The 20,512-nt window shown below is 47.9% G+C and overlaps 1 protein-coding gene across 2 annotated transcripts; it reads right to left on the bottom strand.

Moving 5' to 3' along the window:
* Positions 1 to 43: 43 nt before the first annotated feature.
* On the bottom strand, positions 44 to 2,777 carry FAM110D (family with sequence similarity 110 member D). 2 transcript variants are annotated; one of them, XM_075262714.1, is made up of 2 exons: positions 2,745 to 2,777; positions 44 to 1,533 (listed from the first exon to the last, which is right to left on the bottom strand). In XM_075262714.1, the coding sequence occupies exon 2, from the start codon at positions 1,441 to 1,443 to the stop codon at positions 295 to 297; it is 1,149 nt and encodes a 382-aa protein (XP_075118815.1). In that variant the 5' UTR covers positions 1,444 to 1,533; positions 2,745 to 2,777; the 3' UTR covers positions 44 to 294. The 2 variants fall into 2 exon arrangements, with proteins under 2 accessions (XP_075118815.1, XP_075118814.1); XM_075262713.1 differs by lacking the exon at positions 2,745 to 2,777 and adding an exon at positions 2,172 to 2,489.
* Positions 2,778 to 20,512: the final 17,735 nt, after the last annotated feature.

Raw genomic sequence — 20,512 nt, 5'->3', positions numbered from 1 at the left:
AAATAAATAATTCACATTCACCAAGGATGGAAAATTCTGTAGTTTAGTTATTTAATAGCAATGTTACAAACCGTAAGCCACAATAAAAGTTTAGATTAAGAGGTAGGTGGCACGGAACAATGACATGATATGAAATAAACAGGTTGTCCATAAAGTACAAGTAGACAGCCAACAAACATTTTTTTCTAAAGTTTTTTGGGTTTTTTTTCAATAGAATTGGTACAATATAGAAAGCTCCTGACTACATGAGTCCTCGATGACTTGTCAGAACACTGAGCTATGTTGTGAATCATGTCAGACTGTAGATTCCCTTGTCAGCTGCTTATTTCCTTGCCCTCCAATGCTACGTGCATGATGACAGCTGTATATCCATTTTATTACACGGGCATTACGCTCAATTACAGATACAGGAGTTTTTTCTTCTTTTTCTTCCTCTGCCACCCCAAGAATACAACTCACTCTGTCCATGGATTCCAGGCTACCCATTGGTGTGTTTTCTCCCTTTGGGTAGTTATTAAGCAGGTTTAGCAAGCTACCTTCCAGTCCACAGCTCTCAAAAAAATGTTGAGCTTCAAAATCTGTAAAAGTCAGCTGCTCATTTAAAGGGACGTCTTGTACATTGGGTGATGTAGGATCAGGAGTCTGGCAAACAAGCTTTTTCTCTTTCTCTCTTTGCACTCGTGGTGAAAGTGGTACCTCCTGGTTGCAGGTTTGACCTGCATTTTGTGAAAACCGAGAACTTCTTTTTAATAGTGGTGTCCCTTGAAGAAGCCGAATGACCAGGCCTAACTCCTCATTATTGTTTTCTTTAGTAGATGAAGCCACATCACGCTTCTGTCTGTAAATAATAAGGGAATCTGGTCTATTCATTCTTTTACCACTTAATCTCCTTAAGCAGTGAGGATTGGCTGTCGGAGACCCTGGAGTTGTCTGTGGATTACCTCCATGGTTGGATGTGAAAAAACTCTGGGATAAAGGCAATTTCCGATTTGAACTATGTGGCATTTCATTCCAAGGCTCTGAATTAAGACTTGCTTGCTTTCTCAGCACAGTAGGAGAGAGGCTTCTGCAATGGGACAGGACAGTTTTTGGTTTAAACCTTTCTTCTTGTGAGCAAAGTCTTGATATGGCAGACGTCTGAAACACATCATTACACTTGTCAAAATTACGGTCACTTTGCTGTTGAGATGTCTGCTGAATAGTTGAGCAAAAGAGGTTGTTAAAAGAATGTTCAGTTTCTAATGATGAGCTACAAGGTGATAGGCTTGACTTTCTGGACAACACTGGGGTGAAGTTGGTGTTAATGGCTGGATTTTGCCTACGATGTATTACTTGCGGAGATTTCACATACTTGGCTTTATCTGCCTCAAGACGGTCAGATGCAGATGGAGTCACTCTTCCATTGGATCCACTGAGAGGAACAATATGCACCACTGGTGTCATGGTAACCTCTAATGAAACATGGGATGGCAATATTATACCATGTACCGCTATTCACCAAAGGTTCCGGCAATAAGATAATGAACACAAAAGCTGCAAAACACAAAGGATATGCTGTATATTTATATCAATGGTGAATTTTAGTCATAGAACAATATTAGAAATATAGAAGAAAATAAAAAACAGAGAACAGAACAGATTACGTTAGAAATAACCGCATTAGAAATGTTACAGAATAATAGACCTGATAATAAGAGAGATATTACTAGTTACAAGAGAATGAAAGGAAGTTTCCCTGCATCCTTATCCAACTAACAAGTCAGAGATCTAAAAATATAGACATCTGAGACAGCCAGAAATAGATAGAAACCTCAACAAGATGCCAGGCCACAACCAGCTAAATGGTAGCTGAGAGACAGATGAATTTAGCTACAAGATGTCATTACAAAAGTAAGAACGCAAGTCCATCATACAGACATACAAAAGAGAGATCTGCCTCATAAGTGATAAGAAACCAAACACCCGAAATTTTGTACCAACCACAATAGATAAAATCAAACAATAAAAGAATAAAGCTGTACATGATCACAATGACCAAACGTCAGAATAAACTAGCACACCAGACAACTAGTCTATATCCCACCTGAGAGCGGCCATTATAAGCCATCCTGCATTCCCGTATATTACAACATAGACACCAGACATATTACACACTCAGACATACTTCTCACCTCAGACAGCTGTTCCAGAAGGTGTCCCTGCACCCTCCATCAATTGCATCGGTAAACTTGTAGAATTGTAGAAAAGGACATGTCAGCTATGTGGCAGAGCTGCTGAGATATTCCCAAAGCCTGGTTAAGTGTGTCTGAAAAGAGTGCTTAGAAAGTACAGTATAGGTGCGTGAGAGAGTGCAATAAGTTGTGACTGTGTCATAGTGCAATGTAAAGTGTGAATGTGTGCGCTTGTCACACAAGGAAATCTCCACCCTTTCCAGACATACTCTCCTTTCTCATCCGTTTGTTGACTGCTCTGGACATTAACTCCTCATTCACCCTCTATGTGAGCCTTGCCCAGTCTGTAGGGTCTTGTACTTGTACGGTTTTATTAATATTCACATACATATTATCAATTAGACGACAAACTTAAATGGATATTTACCTTTAAACGAAAGGGTTTATATTTCTTTATTGCCATTATTATCTGTACTATGCCTGTTACACACACATATACACTATATATATATATATATATATATATATATATATATATATATATATATATATATATATATTCTGTTAGCTTACCTGCTCTTTGCAACTATTGTTACATTCTGTGTTTGGTGTATTTCATAATCTAAAAAAATTTAAAAAACACACATGAAAATCAAATCATATCCGCATGGATATAAAGGGGCAGTGTTCCTGAGTCATGCCATCGTAGCTGGACAAGGAGTTAACACCGATTGCCCTAACAGATGATTCATTATATCTCATCCTAAATGCAGATACCAGATGGCAAAGTCTGTTCAGGGTAGGGCAAGCAGATGTATAAACACATGAGGGCCAGTTAAACATTGGAGAGTGGGTGTTTCTGTAATTGTGTTTGTTTGCAAGGAATGATTGTAGAGTTTATTATAGACCTAGGAAGTTTAACAGCACATTCTTTTCTTGAGACCCATCATTTAAGCAAATGGACGTTTTGTTTTTTTCTGTTTTTTTTTTTCTTTTTGTTGCAAGCAGAAAATGTTAAATATATGTATCTAAATAATATCATTTTACTGTTGGATTGCGGAATTTCTTGTTTGACAAACAGTAAGCAATGGACTTTGTATGCTAGATTTATGCATTTTCTTACAAATGGATTAAGAAAATCACGTAGACATCTGTCATATTCAGTATATGAGACAAGTACTGCAGAAGCAACTGTATAAACAAAGTCCCCGAGGCCAAGGACAATTCATAGCAAAGGAGAGCTGTTTGGGTAACAATAAAAATGTCATTGTCACCATTGTTTTATTTCCTTCAATACTTTGTTAAATCAAATACCATTAAACATAAATAGTAATAACTTTATTGATATACCGCCAACATATGCCATATATCTTAACATTATAATGTGACATAGATTTAACATATCAAACAATAGCAGTGAGGGCTCTGCACATAGGAGCTGACAATCTATGAGGAAATAAGAAGACGCATGATGTAAGAGGGCTTGTATGGTACAATGTTCCAGCCATCTTTTATTAAATAGCAAACATAACAAGCATCCTTTGCTTACTCATTATACGTCAACTCCACACAGCAGATCATGGTGACGTTATTTGGTCTTCTTCCTAGAGTGCTTCTGGCACCACCTCTACCCAGATAAATGGCATGCACATACTCAGCCTCCCAATAGATATGAAGGAAACATATTACTTTAGATCAGACCACCCTCTTCTATTACTCCAAGACTCTGACGGTCACATGTATATTTTAGGTGGTGGACACATCTTCAAGTGCACTCTGACCGGTGTGCAAACTGCACCGTGTGTTCTGACCTTTTTAGCCAGAGCTAATGAGGGCAGAATTTGCTGCAATCCTTTTCAGGAACCAAGTCTCATTTGCAGAGCCCCCAAGGGTGCAGGACAAAGAAAACTCCCAACATATCACCGCATTTTGTAAACTAAACCCTCAAATGTATCAAGGTGTAGAGTGAGAATTTGGTCCCAACAGGTAATTCACAGAATTAAGCAGAAAATTTGGACCATGACATATTTTACAATAAAAAGTTGCTTTAAAGAGGACCTTTCACCACTTTTGGGCACATGCAGTGTCATATACTGCCAGAAAGCCGACAATGCGCTGAGTTCAGCGCACTGTCGGCTTTCCCGATCTGTGCCCGGTGTAAAGAGCTTACGGTGCCGGTACCGTAGCGCTTTAGTGTCAGAAGGGCGTGTCTGACCATTAGCCAGAGACGTCCTTCTGCCTCGCGGCGCCAATCGCGCTGTGCTGTGGAGCCGGGAGGAACGCCAGTCCAAAAGGGGCATAGGAGAGGGCAGCCCCACCAAATATGGGTCATCATGCCACACTCCACAAGCAGGGGTGAACCTGCCCCTCTCGCCGCCCGAAGCGAACGACAGAAAGCCGCGCCCCCCGAGGGGGCGGGGCTTAGCGCCGTTTGCAGGCACAGAGAAGACCTGCTCTCTGCCTGAGCGTGAGGGGAGGCTGCTGGAGCAGCGCTGCTTCAGTGGCCTCCCCAATCCACCGCTCCGTGCTAAGCCAGTCCAGGACAGCTTGTCCTGGACTGGCTTAGGTAAGAAAAAATGCCGCCCTCGCTGGGGCCCTGACATAGCTCGCTTCAGGTCGCCTCATGGGAGGTGCGGCGCTGTCCACAAGGCACCTCCAACATCTGTCAGAGGCAGAGGGGTAGATACTATGGAGCAGGGCAGGGACCCTATACCACCTAGAAAGAATCTTATAATTGGTCTCCTGGGCCCTACACGATATGGAAAACTTGTGACACGCACTAAAGGCCTGCAACCACAGCTTAGGGGGGAGGGAGACACCCAGTTCCCTAGCCCAACTATCAGTAAAGGAAGGAGGCAAATCCCCCCACCCCATCCAACAAGAGGCCATAGAGAAGGGAAATGGTATGAGAAGGGGGCGAGGGGGAAACTCAGAGGCGTTCAAAAGGCCGCAGAGGTCTATGAAGGTCCGGCAGGGATCTCAAAGAAAGGTAAAAGTGGAGCAGCTGAGCATATTGCCAATGGAAGGCAGCAGTATCCGGGCAGGACAGATGGGCCAGGAGGTCAGAGCGAGGAGTGAACGAGGTGGCAGAGGTGATCTGTTGAAAACGAAGGACAGGGAAGTCTACCCGACCGAGTAAGAAACGGGAGCCAAACGCCGGAGGGAAATCTGGATTGCCCGTGACAGGAGTCAGTGGGCCATCGTTAGTGAAGAGTAGCCGCAAGGTACTATACCTGCGACAGACTCCCATAGTCTGACGCGCCACATAGTAATTCCTATCGTCAGTCCAGAACTTCTCTCGAAGCCAGGGTAGAGCCGTGAGAGGGATAGGACTCAGAGAGTCCTCTAGAGCGACCCAGAGTTTAGAACGCACCGAGTGGTGCCAATCTAGGATACGCGCAGCTACCACCGCCAGAAAATAGTTTGAGCAGTCCGGGACAGCCAGTCCCCCGTTACACTTTGACCTAGACAGAACATTACGTGCCACACGCGGGGGTTTCGAGGACCAGATGAATTTACCGAAGGTCTTATTAACTGTCGCAAAAAAACACGAGGGCAAGACTATAGGGATCATCTGAAAGAGATACAACAGTCTGGGAAGGACATTCATTTTTAGGAGATTGACACGTCCCAGCCAGGAGAGACCTTTGGTATCCCACCGTTCAAGGTCCGACTTCAGGGAGCGCAAAATCGGGAGGAAGTCCAGGGCATACGTATCCGCAAGGTGGCAGGGGAGCTGCACCCCCAGATACCGGATAGAATTCAAAGACCACAAAAAGGGGAAAGAGGCTCGCAGGGCGCGGAGGGTCGATGGAGGGAGGGAGACGTTTAGGGCCGTACTCTTAGCCAAATTCAATTTGTAATTACTGAAGAAACTATAGGTACCGATTTCTTTGAGGATGGAAGGAAGCAAAATGAGAGGGTTAGTGACAAAAAGAAGTACGTCATCCGCAAAGGCCGATACTTCAGATGACTACGGACACGCAAACCCTGGATATCAGGGTTCTGCCGAAGGGCCACTAGCAGGTGTTCCATGACTAAAGCGTATAAAAGTGGGGATAGTGGGCAGCCCTGTCAGGTCCCGTTGTGAACCGAAAAGGGAGGAGAAAGCATACCATTAACCCGAACCCGAGCCAGGGGAGAGTTGTAGAAGGCTTGGATATGCGTGAGCATGATGGGGCCAACGCCAATTTGAGTTAGCGTAGCCTCCAAAAATTTCCAATCCACCCTGTCGAAAGCTTTTTCTGCGTCCAGGGACAACAACATCATGGGAATCTGCGTGGATTGCGCGTGATGTATCGCTGAAAAAGCTCGCAGGGTGTTGTCTCGGGCCTCCCTACTGGGAATAAAGCCCACCTGATCAGGATGTACAAGGTCTCCCATGAACGGGTTCAGGCGGTTGGCAATCAATTTCGCGTACAGTTTAGCATCCGTATTCAGAAGCGAGATTGGTCTATAGTTGGCACAAAGGAGGCGATCCTTACCCTCCTTGGGTATGACAGTAATATGGGCTTGAAGGAAGGCCGGGGGGAAAGGGGTAGAGGAAGAGATGGAATTAAAGGCCCTCAAGAGTGGAGCCGAGAGCTCAGTTCGCAACACCTTAAAGAACCTGGCAGTAAAACCATCAGGACCAGGGCTCTTCCCGCCAGGAAGAGCGGTTATACCTAGCTCCAATTCCCTATCCGAGAACGGGGCTTCAAGCAGAGCTATGTCATCAGATCGAAGAGGAGGAAGAGCGGTATTGGCAACATACTGAGAGAGGGAGAGAGCGGGGTCAGACGCAGGGTGCACTGAGTGGGGGGGGAGGTAAATGGTAAAGAGAGCTATAGAAGTCACGGAAGGTAGACGCAATCTCAGACGTGATATGGGTGATAGAACCAGAAGGCTTCCTAACAGCTATCACATGTTGAGCCGCACAGCGTTCCCGAACCGCCCGTGCCAGCAGGCGACCTGCCTTGTTACCCCATTTGTAAAACGAGCGCTGCCCCAATTCTCGGAGCCTCTGCTGCTTCCGCTCAAGGAGAGCCCTAATCTCCTGACGCATGGCAGTCATGGAGGCCAGAGTGGCCTGTTGAAGCGTCTGCTTATGCTGTGCCTCAAGGGTCAGTTAGAAGGGAATGAAGTTTCCGACCAGCCTCTCTCTTCAGGTGAGCACCGTGCTTCATCAAAACTCCGCGAAGGACGCACTTCAAGGCTTCCCACTGAATCGGCAGAGATGTAGAATCACACGAATGATCCTGGAGAAAGTGGGAGGCAGAAAGTTACAGATCCTCCAGACATTGGGGGTCCAAGAGGAGCGACTCGTTCAACCTCCAAGTGTTAGATCGTGGGCTGACAACAGGCGGACGGAACGCACATGTGACAGGGGCATGGTCAGAGAGGAAGGCAACCTCAATTCTAGCCAGGGAAACAGAGGAGAGAAGACTGTGAGAAAGAAGAATATAATCCAACCTACTATAAGTACCATGAGGGTGGGAGAAGAACGAATAGTCCCGATCAGAGGGGTGGAGGATTTGCCAGACATTGCACAGGAGCATGGAATTCAGCTGCTTCCTAAACCTATTTACCGCCCCATACGAGACATGGGATCGACCCGTCGATGTGTCAAGCAAGGGATTCAGAGGGAGGTTAAAATCCCCACTAACAATCAAATGGCCTCGAGCAAAGGACTGGAGCACAGACAAAGTATCCAGGAGGAAGGGGACCTGGTCCGTATTGGGGGCATAGATATTAGCTATCGTATATGTAACACCAGAGATTTCACAGAGCAAAAATAAGTATCTAGCTGCATTGTCGGACCACGAATCCAAAACCGTCACTGGAAGATTCTTGTGAAAAAAGGTGGCTACACCTTTGACTTTACCAGATGAACTACTGCTATGTGACCACAGTGGGAAATATCTGTTCTGAATAAGGGGAATCTGACCAGCCAGGAAGTGTGTTTCCTGCAGACAGAGAATCTGAACCTTGCGTTTATGAGCATCATAAAAGATTCGGGAGCGTTTTTCCTAAACATTAAGACCCTTGACATTAAATGAGGAGACAGAGATATCAGACATTACTAATGGTAGAGGGGTGGGACAGAGTAGGGAGGACAGGGCAAAGACAAAGGGAGAAGGAAAAGACGAGAACTACACAAAAGACAACAAAGTATTGAAAGTGGCACAACAAAAAAAACAGTAAAAAACCCCACAAAAAGCGAGGGCTTAGGAAGTACCCTCAGCGGGGAAACTACAGGCGCGGAGCACAAGTCTCCAAACGGCCCTACACTGCAGGGACCAAACTATGTGGGGTCGAGGAAGGCAATCCACGTAACTAGACACAGGATACTAAGCAGAAAGCAGAACCAGAGAAAAAGGAGCAAAGGTCAGAAAAAGAGCAGAGACGCTCCGGCTCCGACAACAGAACATAAAAACAGAAACATAAACCAATGTAAGCGGCAACTAAACAGGAACAACTAAGAAAACAGGTGCAAAAACACAATGCAATAATAAAGACGGGAAATGCAGTGATCAACCAAAGTATGGCAAGAACTCACGGATACCCCTCAGCAGCAGGAGACGGAGAAGTACAAGAGTCATATCTGAGGCCTCCGGGTTGAAGGGGGACGACGTTGGCATTGCGGCCTTTGAGTACACGAGGGACCGGAATACTCTGGGGCGTCTGAAGCATCCCAACTCAGACGCATCGGACCAGAGCGGTTAGGATCAGTCAGAAGAGCGGACCACTCAGGGAGTTGCAGTGGCGGAAGGCCCAAGGCACGCAGAAAACTCGGGAGGTCCTCCGGGTGAGCAAGAGATAAGACACGATCACGACGGCGAACCTGAAGAGAAAACGGGAAGCCCCACCGATAGGGGTTTTTCGATCCTGGAGAAGGGAGAGGAGGGGCTTCAGAGCAGCTCGCTGACGGAGAGTATACCTAGAGAGGTCCGGAAAGACAGACGAGGAGCTGCCGTCAAAGTCCACAGAACCGGTATCCCTGATCTTGTGTAGAATCGCCTCCTTTATAGCATAAAAATGAATACGGCAGATTACGTCTCTCGGTTTGCCAGGGTCTGTGCTCCGAGGGCGGAGAGCACGGTGAGCACGGTCCATTTCAATATGAGAATCGGGAGGACGTCCCAGCAGGGAATTGAAGATGCCAGTGAGGACCGGTACCAAGTCCTCAGTAGGGACTGATTCTGGGAGACCCCGGATGCGTATGTTGTTGCGGCGGTTACGATTCTCAATATCATCCATATGAGAAACGAGGTTGTAAAGTTGTGCCGTGTGCGTGGACACCTGGAAGTGGATAGTATCAGAGGAGGCAGTTGCAGATGATTGAAAATCCTCCAAAGCCCGCACCCGCCGTTGAAGGTCAGAAATGTCCGCCTTGACCACTTGTAAATCCTGACGCCAGGCACACTTAAGATCGGAAGCAAGACTGTCCATATCTCTCCTGTGTAAAGCTAGCAGGGCCTGTAGTTCTGGAAAGTTCTGCAAGGTATGGGCCGCCTCCTCAGGTGGGGGAAGATGGGAGACAAATGCAGGAGGTCCCTTGGAGTGGACCTGGGATCAAATGGGGAGGGGGATGGGCCGGAGAGCAGCGGTGCCGCTATAGCCATTGTTCCTGCAGCCGTAGTTGAGGGCTGTAAAGGCTGTACCTGGGGCCGTGGGGGCTGCAGGGGCTTTGGAGATAGGTCCACAGGCGGGGGAGAAACAGGAGGTACCTGGGAGGCACGAGACGCCAGCGTGGAAAGACCCGAAGCGATCACTTCCCGGCAGGAGATGTCCGGCATAGAGGAGCAGCTAGAGCTGCGTTGCTCCCTGAGCCGCCCACGTGCAGTTGAAGATGGCGGAGGCAGCGTGATGCAGGCCGCAGATGTCACCGGCTCCGTACGCCCTGAGGCCGGGGAGAAGAAGGAGGAGATAGTCCCATCATGCGGCAGGGGGGTTGAGGGATCCCCCTGCTGCTTTTTCGTGCGATTCCTGCCCATTTCGCCGGTACTGTAAGTCCCGATGTCAGAGCACGGAGCGGAGCTCTTAGAAGAAGCAACCGCTTGCGTGCATGCCAAGCCACGCCCCCATCATTTTCATTTCTACAAGGGGTTAAAGTAGAAAATACATTCCTAATTTGCTAAGTAATTATTCCCAACTACGGAAATGTCCCACATATGGATATAAACTGATGTATGGGCACACAGTGAGACTCAGAAGGGACAGAACGCTATTTGTAGGGCAGAATTCCCAGAAATAGTTTTCAGGCACCATATCCTGTTTACAGGGTCCCTGAAGAACCAGAACATTGACAAGCTCCAAATAATCACCTAAGCTTGAAAACAGGACCCAAGGGGTATAGTGAACATTTGGACCCAACAGATTAAGTATTTTCCAGAAACTGATGGATAACAGAGGATGAAAGGTAAATCTGTGCAGAGTACATGACAGTATAAGGAGGTGATATACTATGGAAAATAAATTATAAAATGAGTGATCTGTGGATATGTGTGGTACAGTCTGAAGAAATACTTCATGTGTGGTGTTGTACAGTCTGAAGCAATACTTCATGCACAGGCCAGGTTTTCAGGGCAGGTGTCACACTGATAAGTGGTGCCTTTCCCATACCTCCCAACCGTCCCGATTTCCGCGAGACAGTCACGATTTGGGTGACATGTCCCGCGGTCCCGGTTGGAGGGAGGTATGTCCCGATTTCAACTCAGATCTGCGTCCAGAGGACGCAGATCTGAGTTGAACACATATGCGGCTGAAGCAAGGAGCTGACACAGGTCAGCTCCTCGCTTCGCCGCTGCCCGCCTCTCTCCCTGACACACGCGGCTGAAGCTGCTCGCGTGCTCGCTTCGTCGCTGCGTCTCTCTCTCTCGCTGACACATGCGGCTGAAGCGAGGAGCTGACCTGTGTCAGCTCCTCGCTTCGCTGCTGCCGCCGGCTCCTGGCTTGTAGACGCGATGTACAAGCCAGGAGCTGGCGGCAGCAGCGAAGCGAGGAGCTGACACAGGTCAGCTCCTCGCTTCAGCCGCATGTGTCAGCGAGAGAGAGAGACGCAGCGGCGAAGCGAGCACGCGAGCAGCTTCAGCCGCGTGTGTCAGGGAGAGAGGCGGGCAGAGAGCGGCGAGGGAGCGGAGGAGAAGGTAAGTTTAATGTGGAGGTGGAACGTGAATCTGGGGGCAGATGAAGGAGAGGACGGCATGACACTGGGGGCAGAGATGGAGAGGACATGAATCTGGGGGCAGAGATGGGGGGACATGAATCTGGGGGCAGAGATGGAGGGACAGGAATCTGGGGGCAGAGATGTGGGACATGAATCTGGGGGCAGAGATGTGGGACATGAATCTGGGAGCAGAGATGGAAGGGACATGAATCTGGGGGCAGATATGGAGTGGACATGAAACTGGGGGCAGAGATGTGGGGACAGGAATCTGGGGGCAGAGATGGGGGACATGAATCTGGGGGCAGAGATGGGGGACATGAATCTGGGAGCAGAGATGGAAGGGACATGAATCTGGGGGCAGATATGGAGTGGACATGAAACTGGGGGCAGAGATGTGGGGACATGAATCTGGGGGCAGAGATGGGGGACATGAATCCTGGCGCAGAGATGGAGAAGACATGAATCTGAGGGCAGAGATGGGGGACATGAATCTGGGGGCAGAGATGGGAGACATGAATCTGGGGGCAGAGATGGAGGGGACATGAATCTGGGGGAAGAGATGGAGGGCCATGAATCTGGGGGCAGAGATGGAGGGACATGAATCTGGGGGAAGAGATGGAGGGACATGAATCTGGGGGCAGAGATGGAGGGACATGAATCTGGGGGCAGAGATGGAGGGACATGAATCTGGGGGCAGAGATGGAGGGACATGAATCTGGGGGCAGAGATGGAAGAGGGACATGAAACTGGGGCAGATGAAGGGTGTATATGAAACTGGGGGAGAGATAGGGGGGGGACATATAATTTACGGGTGACTGTAGGAGGATTATACTGTGTGCGGGCACATGAAAAATTAATGAGTGGGCGGGGTCAAGACAAAAGTGGGTGGGGCTAAATTTGCCGCGGCGCGCATAGCGCACCGCACATTTTGTCCCTCTTTCGGTTCTTCAAAAGTTGGGAGGTATGCCTTTCCTTATTCCCCTTTTGGAACAGATTCTGCACCTTTTTTGGGTCTTTCCTTTCTTTGCAGTTTGTCATGGCAAACAAAATCTGCCCTCCTAAAGATCAACGGTGTTCCTTCCCTTCTGCGCCCCGATAGGTGCTCAAACAGCAGTTTACATCCACATCTAGGGTATTTCTGTACTAGGAAGACATTGCTCAAGAAACTGTAGGGTGCATTTTTTTCTTCAACTATTTGTGAAATTGAGAAATTTGCTAAAGCAACAATTTTATGAAACAGCTGTGGGGTCAAAATGCTTACTATACCCCTTGGTAAATTTCTTGAGGGATGTACTTTACAAAAAGTGGTCACATGTTGAGGAATTCCACTGTTCTTGTACTGCGAACACGTCATGGTGCTGTAAAACATAAAATTTAATAATCTGCCATGACTAAAGGCAAAAAGTAACAACCATGGGAAACATTTATAACTTATGTCAGATTTGAAAAGATCTTTCAGAATCCCATCCATTGGCAGTGACTTTGGGGCCCCGACCATAAAGTGTTTTTATCTAGAGTAGTTATATACCATCTCTACTTACAGAATCTCTCTTATCCTGCTTCCAACTGTAATAAGTCACATGATCATAGTTTAAAGGGGTTGTCCCATCACAAGGATCCTATCTATACTGCTTGTTAATGTGGATGTAAGACTTTTCCTAAATACATTGCTTCAGCAAAACTGCTTTGTCTGTCCACTATCTTACTTTATTCAATTCATTGTGGCCACAGCCCTGACTTAGCTGCTCCTGAGTCAAATGATGTATCAGCTGCTCTCAGGGGGGAGGGAGGAGGGGCTAAGTGCAGGGAGCGAGCCTGTGTATCTAGCTATTCCTGTGTCTACACCATGTGACCTAGGTCCTGCACTCAGATAGAGGAGCTGCTTTCATTTCTTCTCTTCTCCCAGTTATCAGGCTAGCTAATTCAATTGTGTTCATTATGGCAGAGACAGGCAGTCTCTGTATGTAACACAGAATGGAGTTGCTGCTGCCTGTACTTCATAGTCCAATATGGGTGGGCGGAGCTACACGCTAATTTGGGGCGGAGCTAAACGGCAGGTTGCCTGTGAAACCCCGCCCACCAAATGATGCAAGAAACCAGGAAGAAAGAAGATTTTACAAGAGTGAAGACTGCTGAGTATGTGAGGTGGGAATACCCCTTTAACCTCTTTTTTTCTAGTATGGATTGCTGTGCACACAGGTCTCTTTCCTCTCCCAGCAGTCACTATTCAGAACTATTATATGAGCTAAGATTCCCCAAAGTCCCACCCCTGTGTTCTTGTGCCCTATCACTTCTGTGAAAATTCCTCCCTGCTCCTCTGCTGCCTCTTAACTGCTGCTTATAGCCCCTCTCTCACACACTGCCCCCACATACCTCCCAACCATCCCAGATTCTGGGTCCTGTCCCACTGTTCCGATCAGCGAGAGGTATGCCCCGGCTTCAAATCATCTGCGTCCTCCCCTGGGGAGGGCAACTGGAGGGGGAAATTATACTGTGGAAGCAGCTGGTGGTGGACATTATGCTGTCAGAGGAACTGGAGGGGGTTATATCGTGTTTGGATGGCTTTAGGTTGATATACTTTGTGGAGGTACAAAGAGAAATGAATGGGAGTGCGCAGGGTCAAAGTGGAAGGGGGTAGGGCTAAATTCACTGAGTCCCTCGTTCTATCCTACAGTCAGGACACCAAGATCCCATTATTTTATTCAGGGTTATTAGCAACAGCTTGTGCAGCATTCAGGGCCTGTGGCAACATTATCCTCTGTAAGATCCTGCAGGTATATACAGTGGCATAACTATCAAGGTAGCAGCGGTAGCCACTGCCACAGTGCTACAACATTACAGGAACAAGCCTTGTCTGGAAGAAGTGGTTATGGCGGTTCAGATTGAGGAGATGAGAAATGTGATCGACTAGTCAGACACCACCTATAAGTCACAACATTTTCCTATAATGTATTTACTTAAACTATATGCAGAACCTTGTGTACAGCCAGTATCCTATTAATATTATAAAGGTGAAAGTTTGTGAGTTTGGATGTTTGTGGGTTTGTGTGTTTGGATGTTTGTTCCTCAATCACGCAAAACCCGCTCCACCGATTTGGCTGAAAGTTTCCACAAACATAGTTACTACACAGGATTGCGCAATAGGCTACTTTTTGTCACAATAGTGCACATATGTTCTTCCCAGAACCCCCACAAAACCCAAACTCACATCTCCATCTCTGCAATCTCACACACTTTCAACCATAGCAAACCACAAAACTTCCTATTGCCCTCTACAGCCTAGCCCCTAACCCCACACAATCACATATACATATACTTTACCACTTTGCCCCTCACCTTAACGATACTTCAGGAGGCTACCTCTTCAACGCTCCGGAGCAGCCATGTTTGCCGACCCTCCACCCCTTTCACGATCCACGACACCCTGTGGAATTCCTCAACTCCATAGAATTACCCGGCATCCCTTCACATAAACTAGAACTGAAGATTGGCGTTCCTGCTCTACTCATGCGTAATCTCGATGCACCCCAATTGTGTAATGGCACGCGGCTACGTGTCACACAACTAGGAACAAATATCATTGAAGCCACTATTCTTACAGGAGCAGCTAAAGGTGATAGTGTGTTAATCCCACGCATTCCAATTATACCAAATAATTTCCCATTACAATTCAAACGACTACAATTTCCCCTTAAGTTGGCTTTTACAATGACCATTAATAAATACAAAGTTACATTTCATATCCCATACCTTATACACAGTACGAAAACCTTACCCGCGCCTGTATTTACCCACTTCTACAATCACCGCAGATGAAGTCGCGGGTACCAGCTAGTATCACTATAAGGTCACCGTATAGTGATAATATTAGAATACCCAGGTTGGGGGCTCACTTGGATATGTTTGCCCCCTCAGTGCCAAACCTCTAGCTACACCTCTACACTGGATACATTTTTTATGGGTGTAATTTCTAAATTGAGGGTTGTTGAGGGTTTCCACTGGAATCTGGAGCCTTGTCCCTGTTAGGGACAGGGACCAGTGTCCATTTAGTGTCATGTAAGTGTCCATTAAGTGTCATGTAAATGAAATGTGAACATGAGTGTGGACACACAAATGATGTCTACATACAATAGAATAACTGTAGTGGTACAGAGTAGAACGTACTAACACATTAATCCCACAGTCTACACAGACCCATGATAGCAAAGTTACAGAGAGGACATACCTAACATGGACAGGGCTCCATTTGCCATTTGACAGATAGCCAGATGGCAATTAGCTGCAAGTTGGTGGGGGTTGGTTTTGGTGTGTGGGGGTTGGTTTTACTCATATGCTAATTAGCCAGTAACGAGCATCGGAAGTCTCGAGCACTGTGTGCTGTGTGCATGTGAGAGTAGGGACAGCTGATGAGTCATCATCATCATCAGCAGCTTCCCTGCTCTCACACACATAGCAGACAGTGCTCATGACACTTCCGCTGCTCGATGCTGAGGTGATTAACATACAAAAGGTATATGTGGAATAGTCTTTCTAAAGGCTATGCAAGTATATGCTTAGTTAAAAATGAGTTTTCCCAATGATAAAGCCCCTTTAAATCTACTTCTGACTTTCCACAATGTGGGGCCGTAACCTAAATGTTGTTTTGAATTATTTCAGTAGTGCAGTTTTGAGAATAGGGTGATTTATGGGAGTTTCAATCAGAGAGGCCTTTCAAGGCTCCTTCAGAACTGAACTTGTCCCTTAAAAAATGTGTTTTGGAAATATTCCTGAATATTTGGAAAATTACTGCTTGACTTGTAAGCCTTATGATTAGAGATGAGCGAACACTAAAATGTTCGAGGTTCGAAATTCGATTCGAACAGCCGCTCAATGTTCGTGTGTTCGAATGGGTTTCGAACCCCATTATAGTCTATGGGGAACAGATACTCGTTAAGGGGGAAACCCAAATCCGTGTCTGGAGGGTCACCAAGTCCACTATGACACCCCAGGAAATGATGCCAACACCTCTGGAATGACACTGGGACAGCAGGGGAAGCATGTCTGGGGGCATCTAACACACCAAAGACCCTCTATTACCCCAACATCACAGCCTAACAACTACACACTTTACACACTCAATACCACCTCTCTGACAGTAGGAAAACACCTTGAAACATGTGTATTTGGCACTTGCAGTGAGGAGAGCTTGTCACCAGCAGTGAATTTGGCCCTTGTAGTAAGTTGAGGTTGGCACCAACATTTGTTTTGAAAATCAGGGTGGATTGAGCCTCTAACCAGCAGAGTTTGGGCAAATTCATGGTGGAGGGAGCCTCTAAACACCCCAGTTTGGGCAAATTCATGGTGGAGGGAGCCTCTAAAAACCCCAGTTTGGACCAATTCATGGTGGAGGGAGCCTCTAACCAGCCCAGTTTGGACCAATTAATGGTGGAGGGAGCCTCTAACCAGCCCAGTTTGGACCAATTCATGGTGGAGGGAGCCTCTAAACAGCCAAGTTTTGGGAAATTCATGGTGGAGGGAGCCTCTAACCAGCCCAGTTTGGACCAATTCATGGTGGAGGGAGCCTCTAAACAGCCAAGTTTTGGGAAATTCATGGTGGAGGGAGCCTCTAACCAGCCCAGTTTGGACCAATTCATGGTGGAGGGAGCCTCTAAAAAACCCAGTTTGGACCAATTCATGGTGGAGGGAGCCTCTAAACAGCCCAGTTTGGGCAAATTCATGGTGGAGGGAGCCTCTAACCAGCCCAGTTTGGACCAATTAATGGTGGAGGGAGCCTCTAAACAGCCCAGTTTGGGCAAATTCATGGTGGAGGGAGCCTCTAACCAGCCCAGTTTGGACCAATTCATGGTGGAGGGAGCCTCTAACCAGCCCAGTTTGGACCAATTAATGGTGGAGGGAGCCTCTAAAAAACCCAGTTTGGACCAATTCATGGTGGAGGGAGCCTCTAAACAGCCCAGTTTGGGCAAATTCATGGTGGAGGGAGCCTCTAACCAGCCCAGTTTGGACCAATTAATGGTGGAGGGAGCCTCTAAACAGCCCAGTTTGGGCAAATTCATGGTGGAGGGAGCCTCTAACCAGCCCAGTTTGGACCAATTCATGGTGGAGGGAGCCTCTAACCAGCCCAGTTTGGACCAATTAATGGTGGAGGGAGCCTCTAACCAGCCCAGTTTGGACCAATTCATGGTGGAGGGAGCCTCTAAACAGCCCAGTTTGGGCAAATTCATGGTGGAGGGAGCCTCTAAAAAACCCAGTTTGGACCAATTCATGGTGGAGGGAGCCTCTAACCAGCCCAGTTTGGACCAATTAATGGTGGAGGGAGCCTCTAACCAGCCCAGTTTGGACCAATTCATGGTGGAGGGAGCCTCTAAACAGCCCAGTTTGGGCAAATTCATGGTGGAAGGAGCCTCTAAAAAACCCAGTTTGGACCAATTCATGGTGGAGGGAGCCTCTAAACAGCCCAGTTTGGGCAAATTCATGGTGGAGGAAGCCTCTAACCAGCCCAGTTTGGACCAATTAATGGTGGAGGGAGCCTCTAAACAGCCCAGTTTGGGCAAATTCATGGTGGAGGGAGCCTCTAACCAGCCCAGTTTGGACCAATTCATGGTGGAGGGAGCCTCTAACCAGCCCAGTTTGGGCAAATTCATGGTGGAGGGAGCCTCTAAAAAACCCAGCTTGGACCAATTCATGGTGGAGGGAGCCTCTAACCAGCCCAGTTTGGGCAAATTCATGGTGGAGGGAGCCTCTAAAAAACCCAGCTTGGACCAATTCATGGTGGAGGGAGCCTCTAACCAGCCCAGTTTGGGCAAATTCATGGTGGAGGGAGCCTCTAAAAAACCCAGTTTGGACCAATTCATGGTGGAGGGAGCCTCTAAACAGCCCAGTTTGGACCAATTAATGGTGGAGGGAGCCTCTAAACAGCCCAGTTTGGACCAATTAATGGTGGAGGGAGCCTCTAACCAGCCCAGTTTGGACCAATTAATGGTGGAGGGAGCCTCTAACCAGCCCAGTTTGGACCAATTAATGGTGGAGGGAGCCTCTAACCACCCCAGTTTGGACCAATTAATGGTGGAGGGAGCCTCTAACCAGCCCAGTTTGGACCAATTCATGGTGGAGGGAGCCTCTAAAAAACCCAGTTTGGACCAATTCATGGTGGAGGGAGCCTCTAACCAGCCCAGTTTGGACCAATTAATGGTGGAGGGAGCCTCTAACCAGCCCAGTTTGGACCAATTCATGGTGGAGGGAGCCTCTAACCAGCCCAGTTTGGACCAATTCATGGTGGAGGGAGCCTCTAAACAGCCCAGTTTGGGCAAATTCATGGTGGAAGGAGCCTCTAAAAAACCCAGTTTGGACCAATTCATGGTGGAGGGAGCCTCTAAACAGCCCAGTTTGGGCAAATTCATGGTGGAGGAAGCCTCTAACCAGCCCAGTTTGGACCAATTAATGGTGGAGGGAGCCTCTAAACAGCCCAGTTTGGGCAAATTCATGGTGGAGGGAGCCTCTAACCAGCCCAGTTTGGACCAATTCATGGTGGAGGGAGCCTCTAACCAGCCCAGTTTGGGCAAATTCATGGTGGAGGGAGCCTCTAAAAAACCCAGCTTGGACCAATTCATGGTGGAGGGAGCCTCTAACCAGCCCAGTTTGGGCAAATTCATGGTGGAGGGAGCCTCTAAAAAACCCAGCTTGGACCAATTCATGGTGGAGGGAGCCTCTAACCAGCCCAGTTTGGGCAAATTCATGGTGGAGGGAGCCTCTAAAAAACCCAGTTTGGACCAATTCATGGTGGAGGGAGCCTCTAAACAGCCCAGTTTGGACCAATTAATGGTGGAGGGAGCCTCTAAACAGCCCAGTTTGGACCAATTAATGGTGGAGGGAGCCTCTAACCAGCCCAGTTTGGACCAATTAATGGTGGAGGGAGCCTCTAACCAGCCCAGTTTGGACCAATTAATGGTGGAGGGAGCCTCTAACCACCCCAGTTTGGACCAATTAATGGTGGAGGGAGCCTCTAACCAGCCCAGTTTGGACCAATTCATGGTGGAGGGAGCCTCTAAAAAACCCAGTTTGGACCAATTCATGGTGGAGGGAGCCTCTAAACAGCCCAGTTTGGGCAAATTCATGGTGGAGGGAGCCTCTAAACAGCCCAGTTTGGGCAAATTCATGGTGGAGGGAGCCTCTAACCAGCCCAGTTTGGACCAATTAATGGTGGAGGGAGCCTCTAACCAGCCCAGTTTGGACCAATTCATGGTGGAGGGAGCCTCTAAACAGCCAAGTTTGGACCAATTCGTGGTGGAGGGAGCCTCTAAAAAACCCAGTTTGGACCAATTCAGGGTGGAGGGAGCCTCTAACCAGCCCAGTTTGGACCAATTAATGGTGGAGGGAGCCTCTAACCAGCCCAGTTTGGACCAATTAATGGTGGAGGGAGCCTCTAACCAGCCCAGTTTGGACCAATTCATGGTGGAGGGAGCCTCTAAAAAACCCAGTTTGGACCAATTCATGGTGGAGGGAGCCTCTAACCAGCCCAGTTTGGACCAATTAATGGTGGAGGGAGCCTCTAACCAGCCCAGTTTGGACCAATTCATGGTGGAGGGAGCCTCTAACCAGCCCAGTTTGGACCAATTCATGGTGGAGGGAGCCTCTAAACAGCCCAGTTTGGGCAAATTCATGGTGGAGGGAGCCTCTAAAAAACCCAGTTTGGACCAATTCATGGTGGAGGGAGCCTCTAAACAGCCCAGTTTGGGCAAATTCATGGTGGAGGAAGCCTCTAACCAGCCCAGTTTGGACCAATTAATGGTGGAGGGAGCCTCTAAACAGCCCAGTTTGGGCAAATTCATGGTGGAGGAAGCCTCTAACCAGCCCAGTTTGGACCAATTAATGGTGGAGGGAGCCTCTAAACAGCCCAGTTTGGGCAAATTCATGGTGGAGGGAGCCTCTAACCAGCCCAGTTTGGACCAATTCATGGTGGAGGGAGCCTCTAACCAGCCCAGTTTGGGCAAATTCATGGTGGAGGGAGCCTCTAAAAAACCCAGCTTGGACCAATTCATGGTGGAGGGAGCCTCTAACCAGCCCAGTTTGGGCAAATTCATGGTGGAGGGAGCCTCTAAAAAACCCAGCTTGGACCAATTCATGGTGGAGGGAGCCTCTAACCAGCCCAGTTTGGGCAAATTCATGGTGGAGGGAGCCTCTAAAAAACCCAGTTTGG

The sequence above is a fragment of the Leptodactylus fuscus genome, chromosome 2, assembly GCF_031893055.1.
Source record: "Leptodactylus fuscus isolate aLepFus1 chromosome 2, aLepFus1.hap2, whole genome shotgun sequence".
NCBI classification, from domain to species: domain Eukaryota; kingdom Metazoa; phylum Chordata; class Amphibia; order Anura; family Leptodactylidae; genus Leptodactylus; species Leptodactylus fuscus.
Note: the sequence above shows the minus strand (reverse complement) of the source record. Positions and strands in the feature narration are given on the sequence as shown.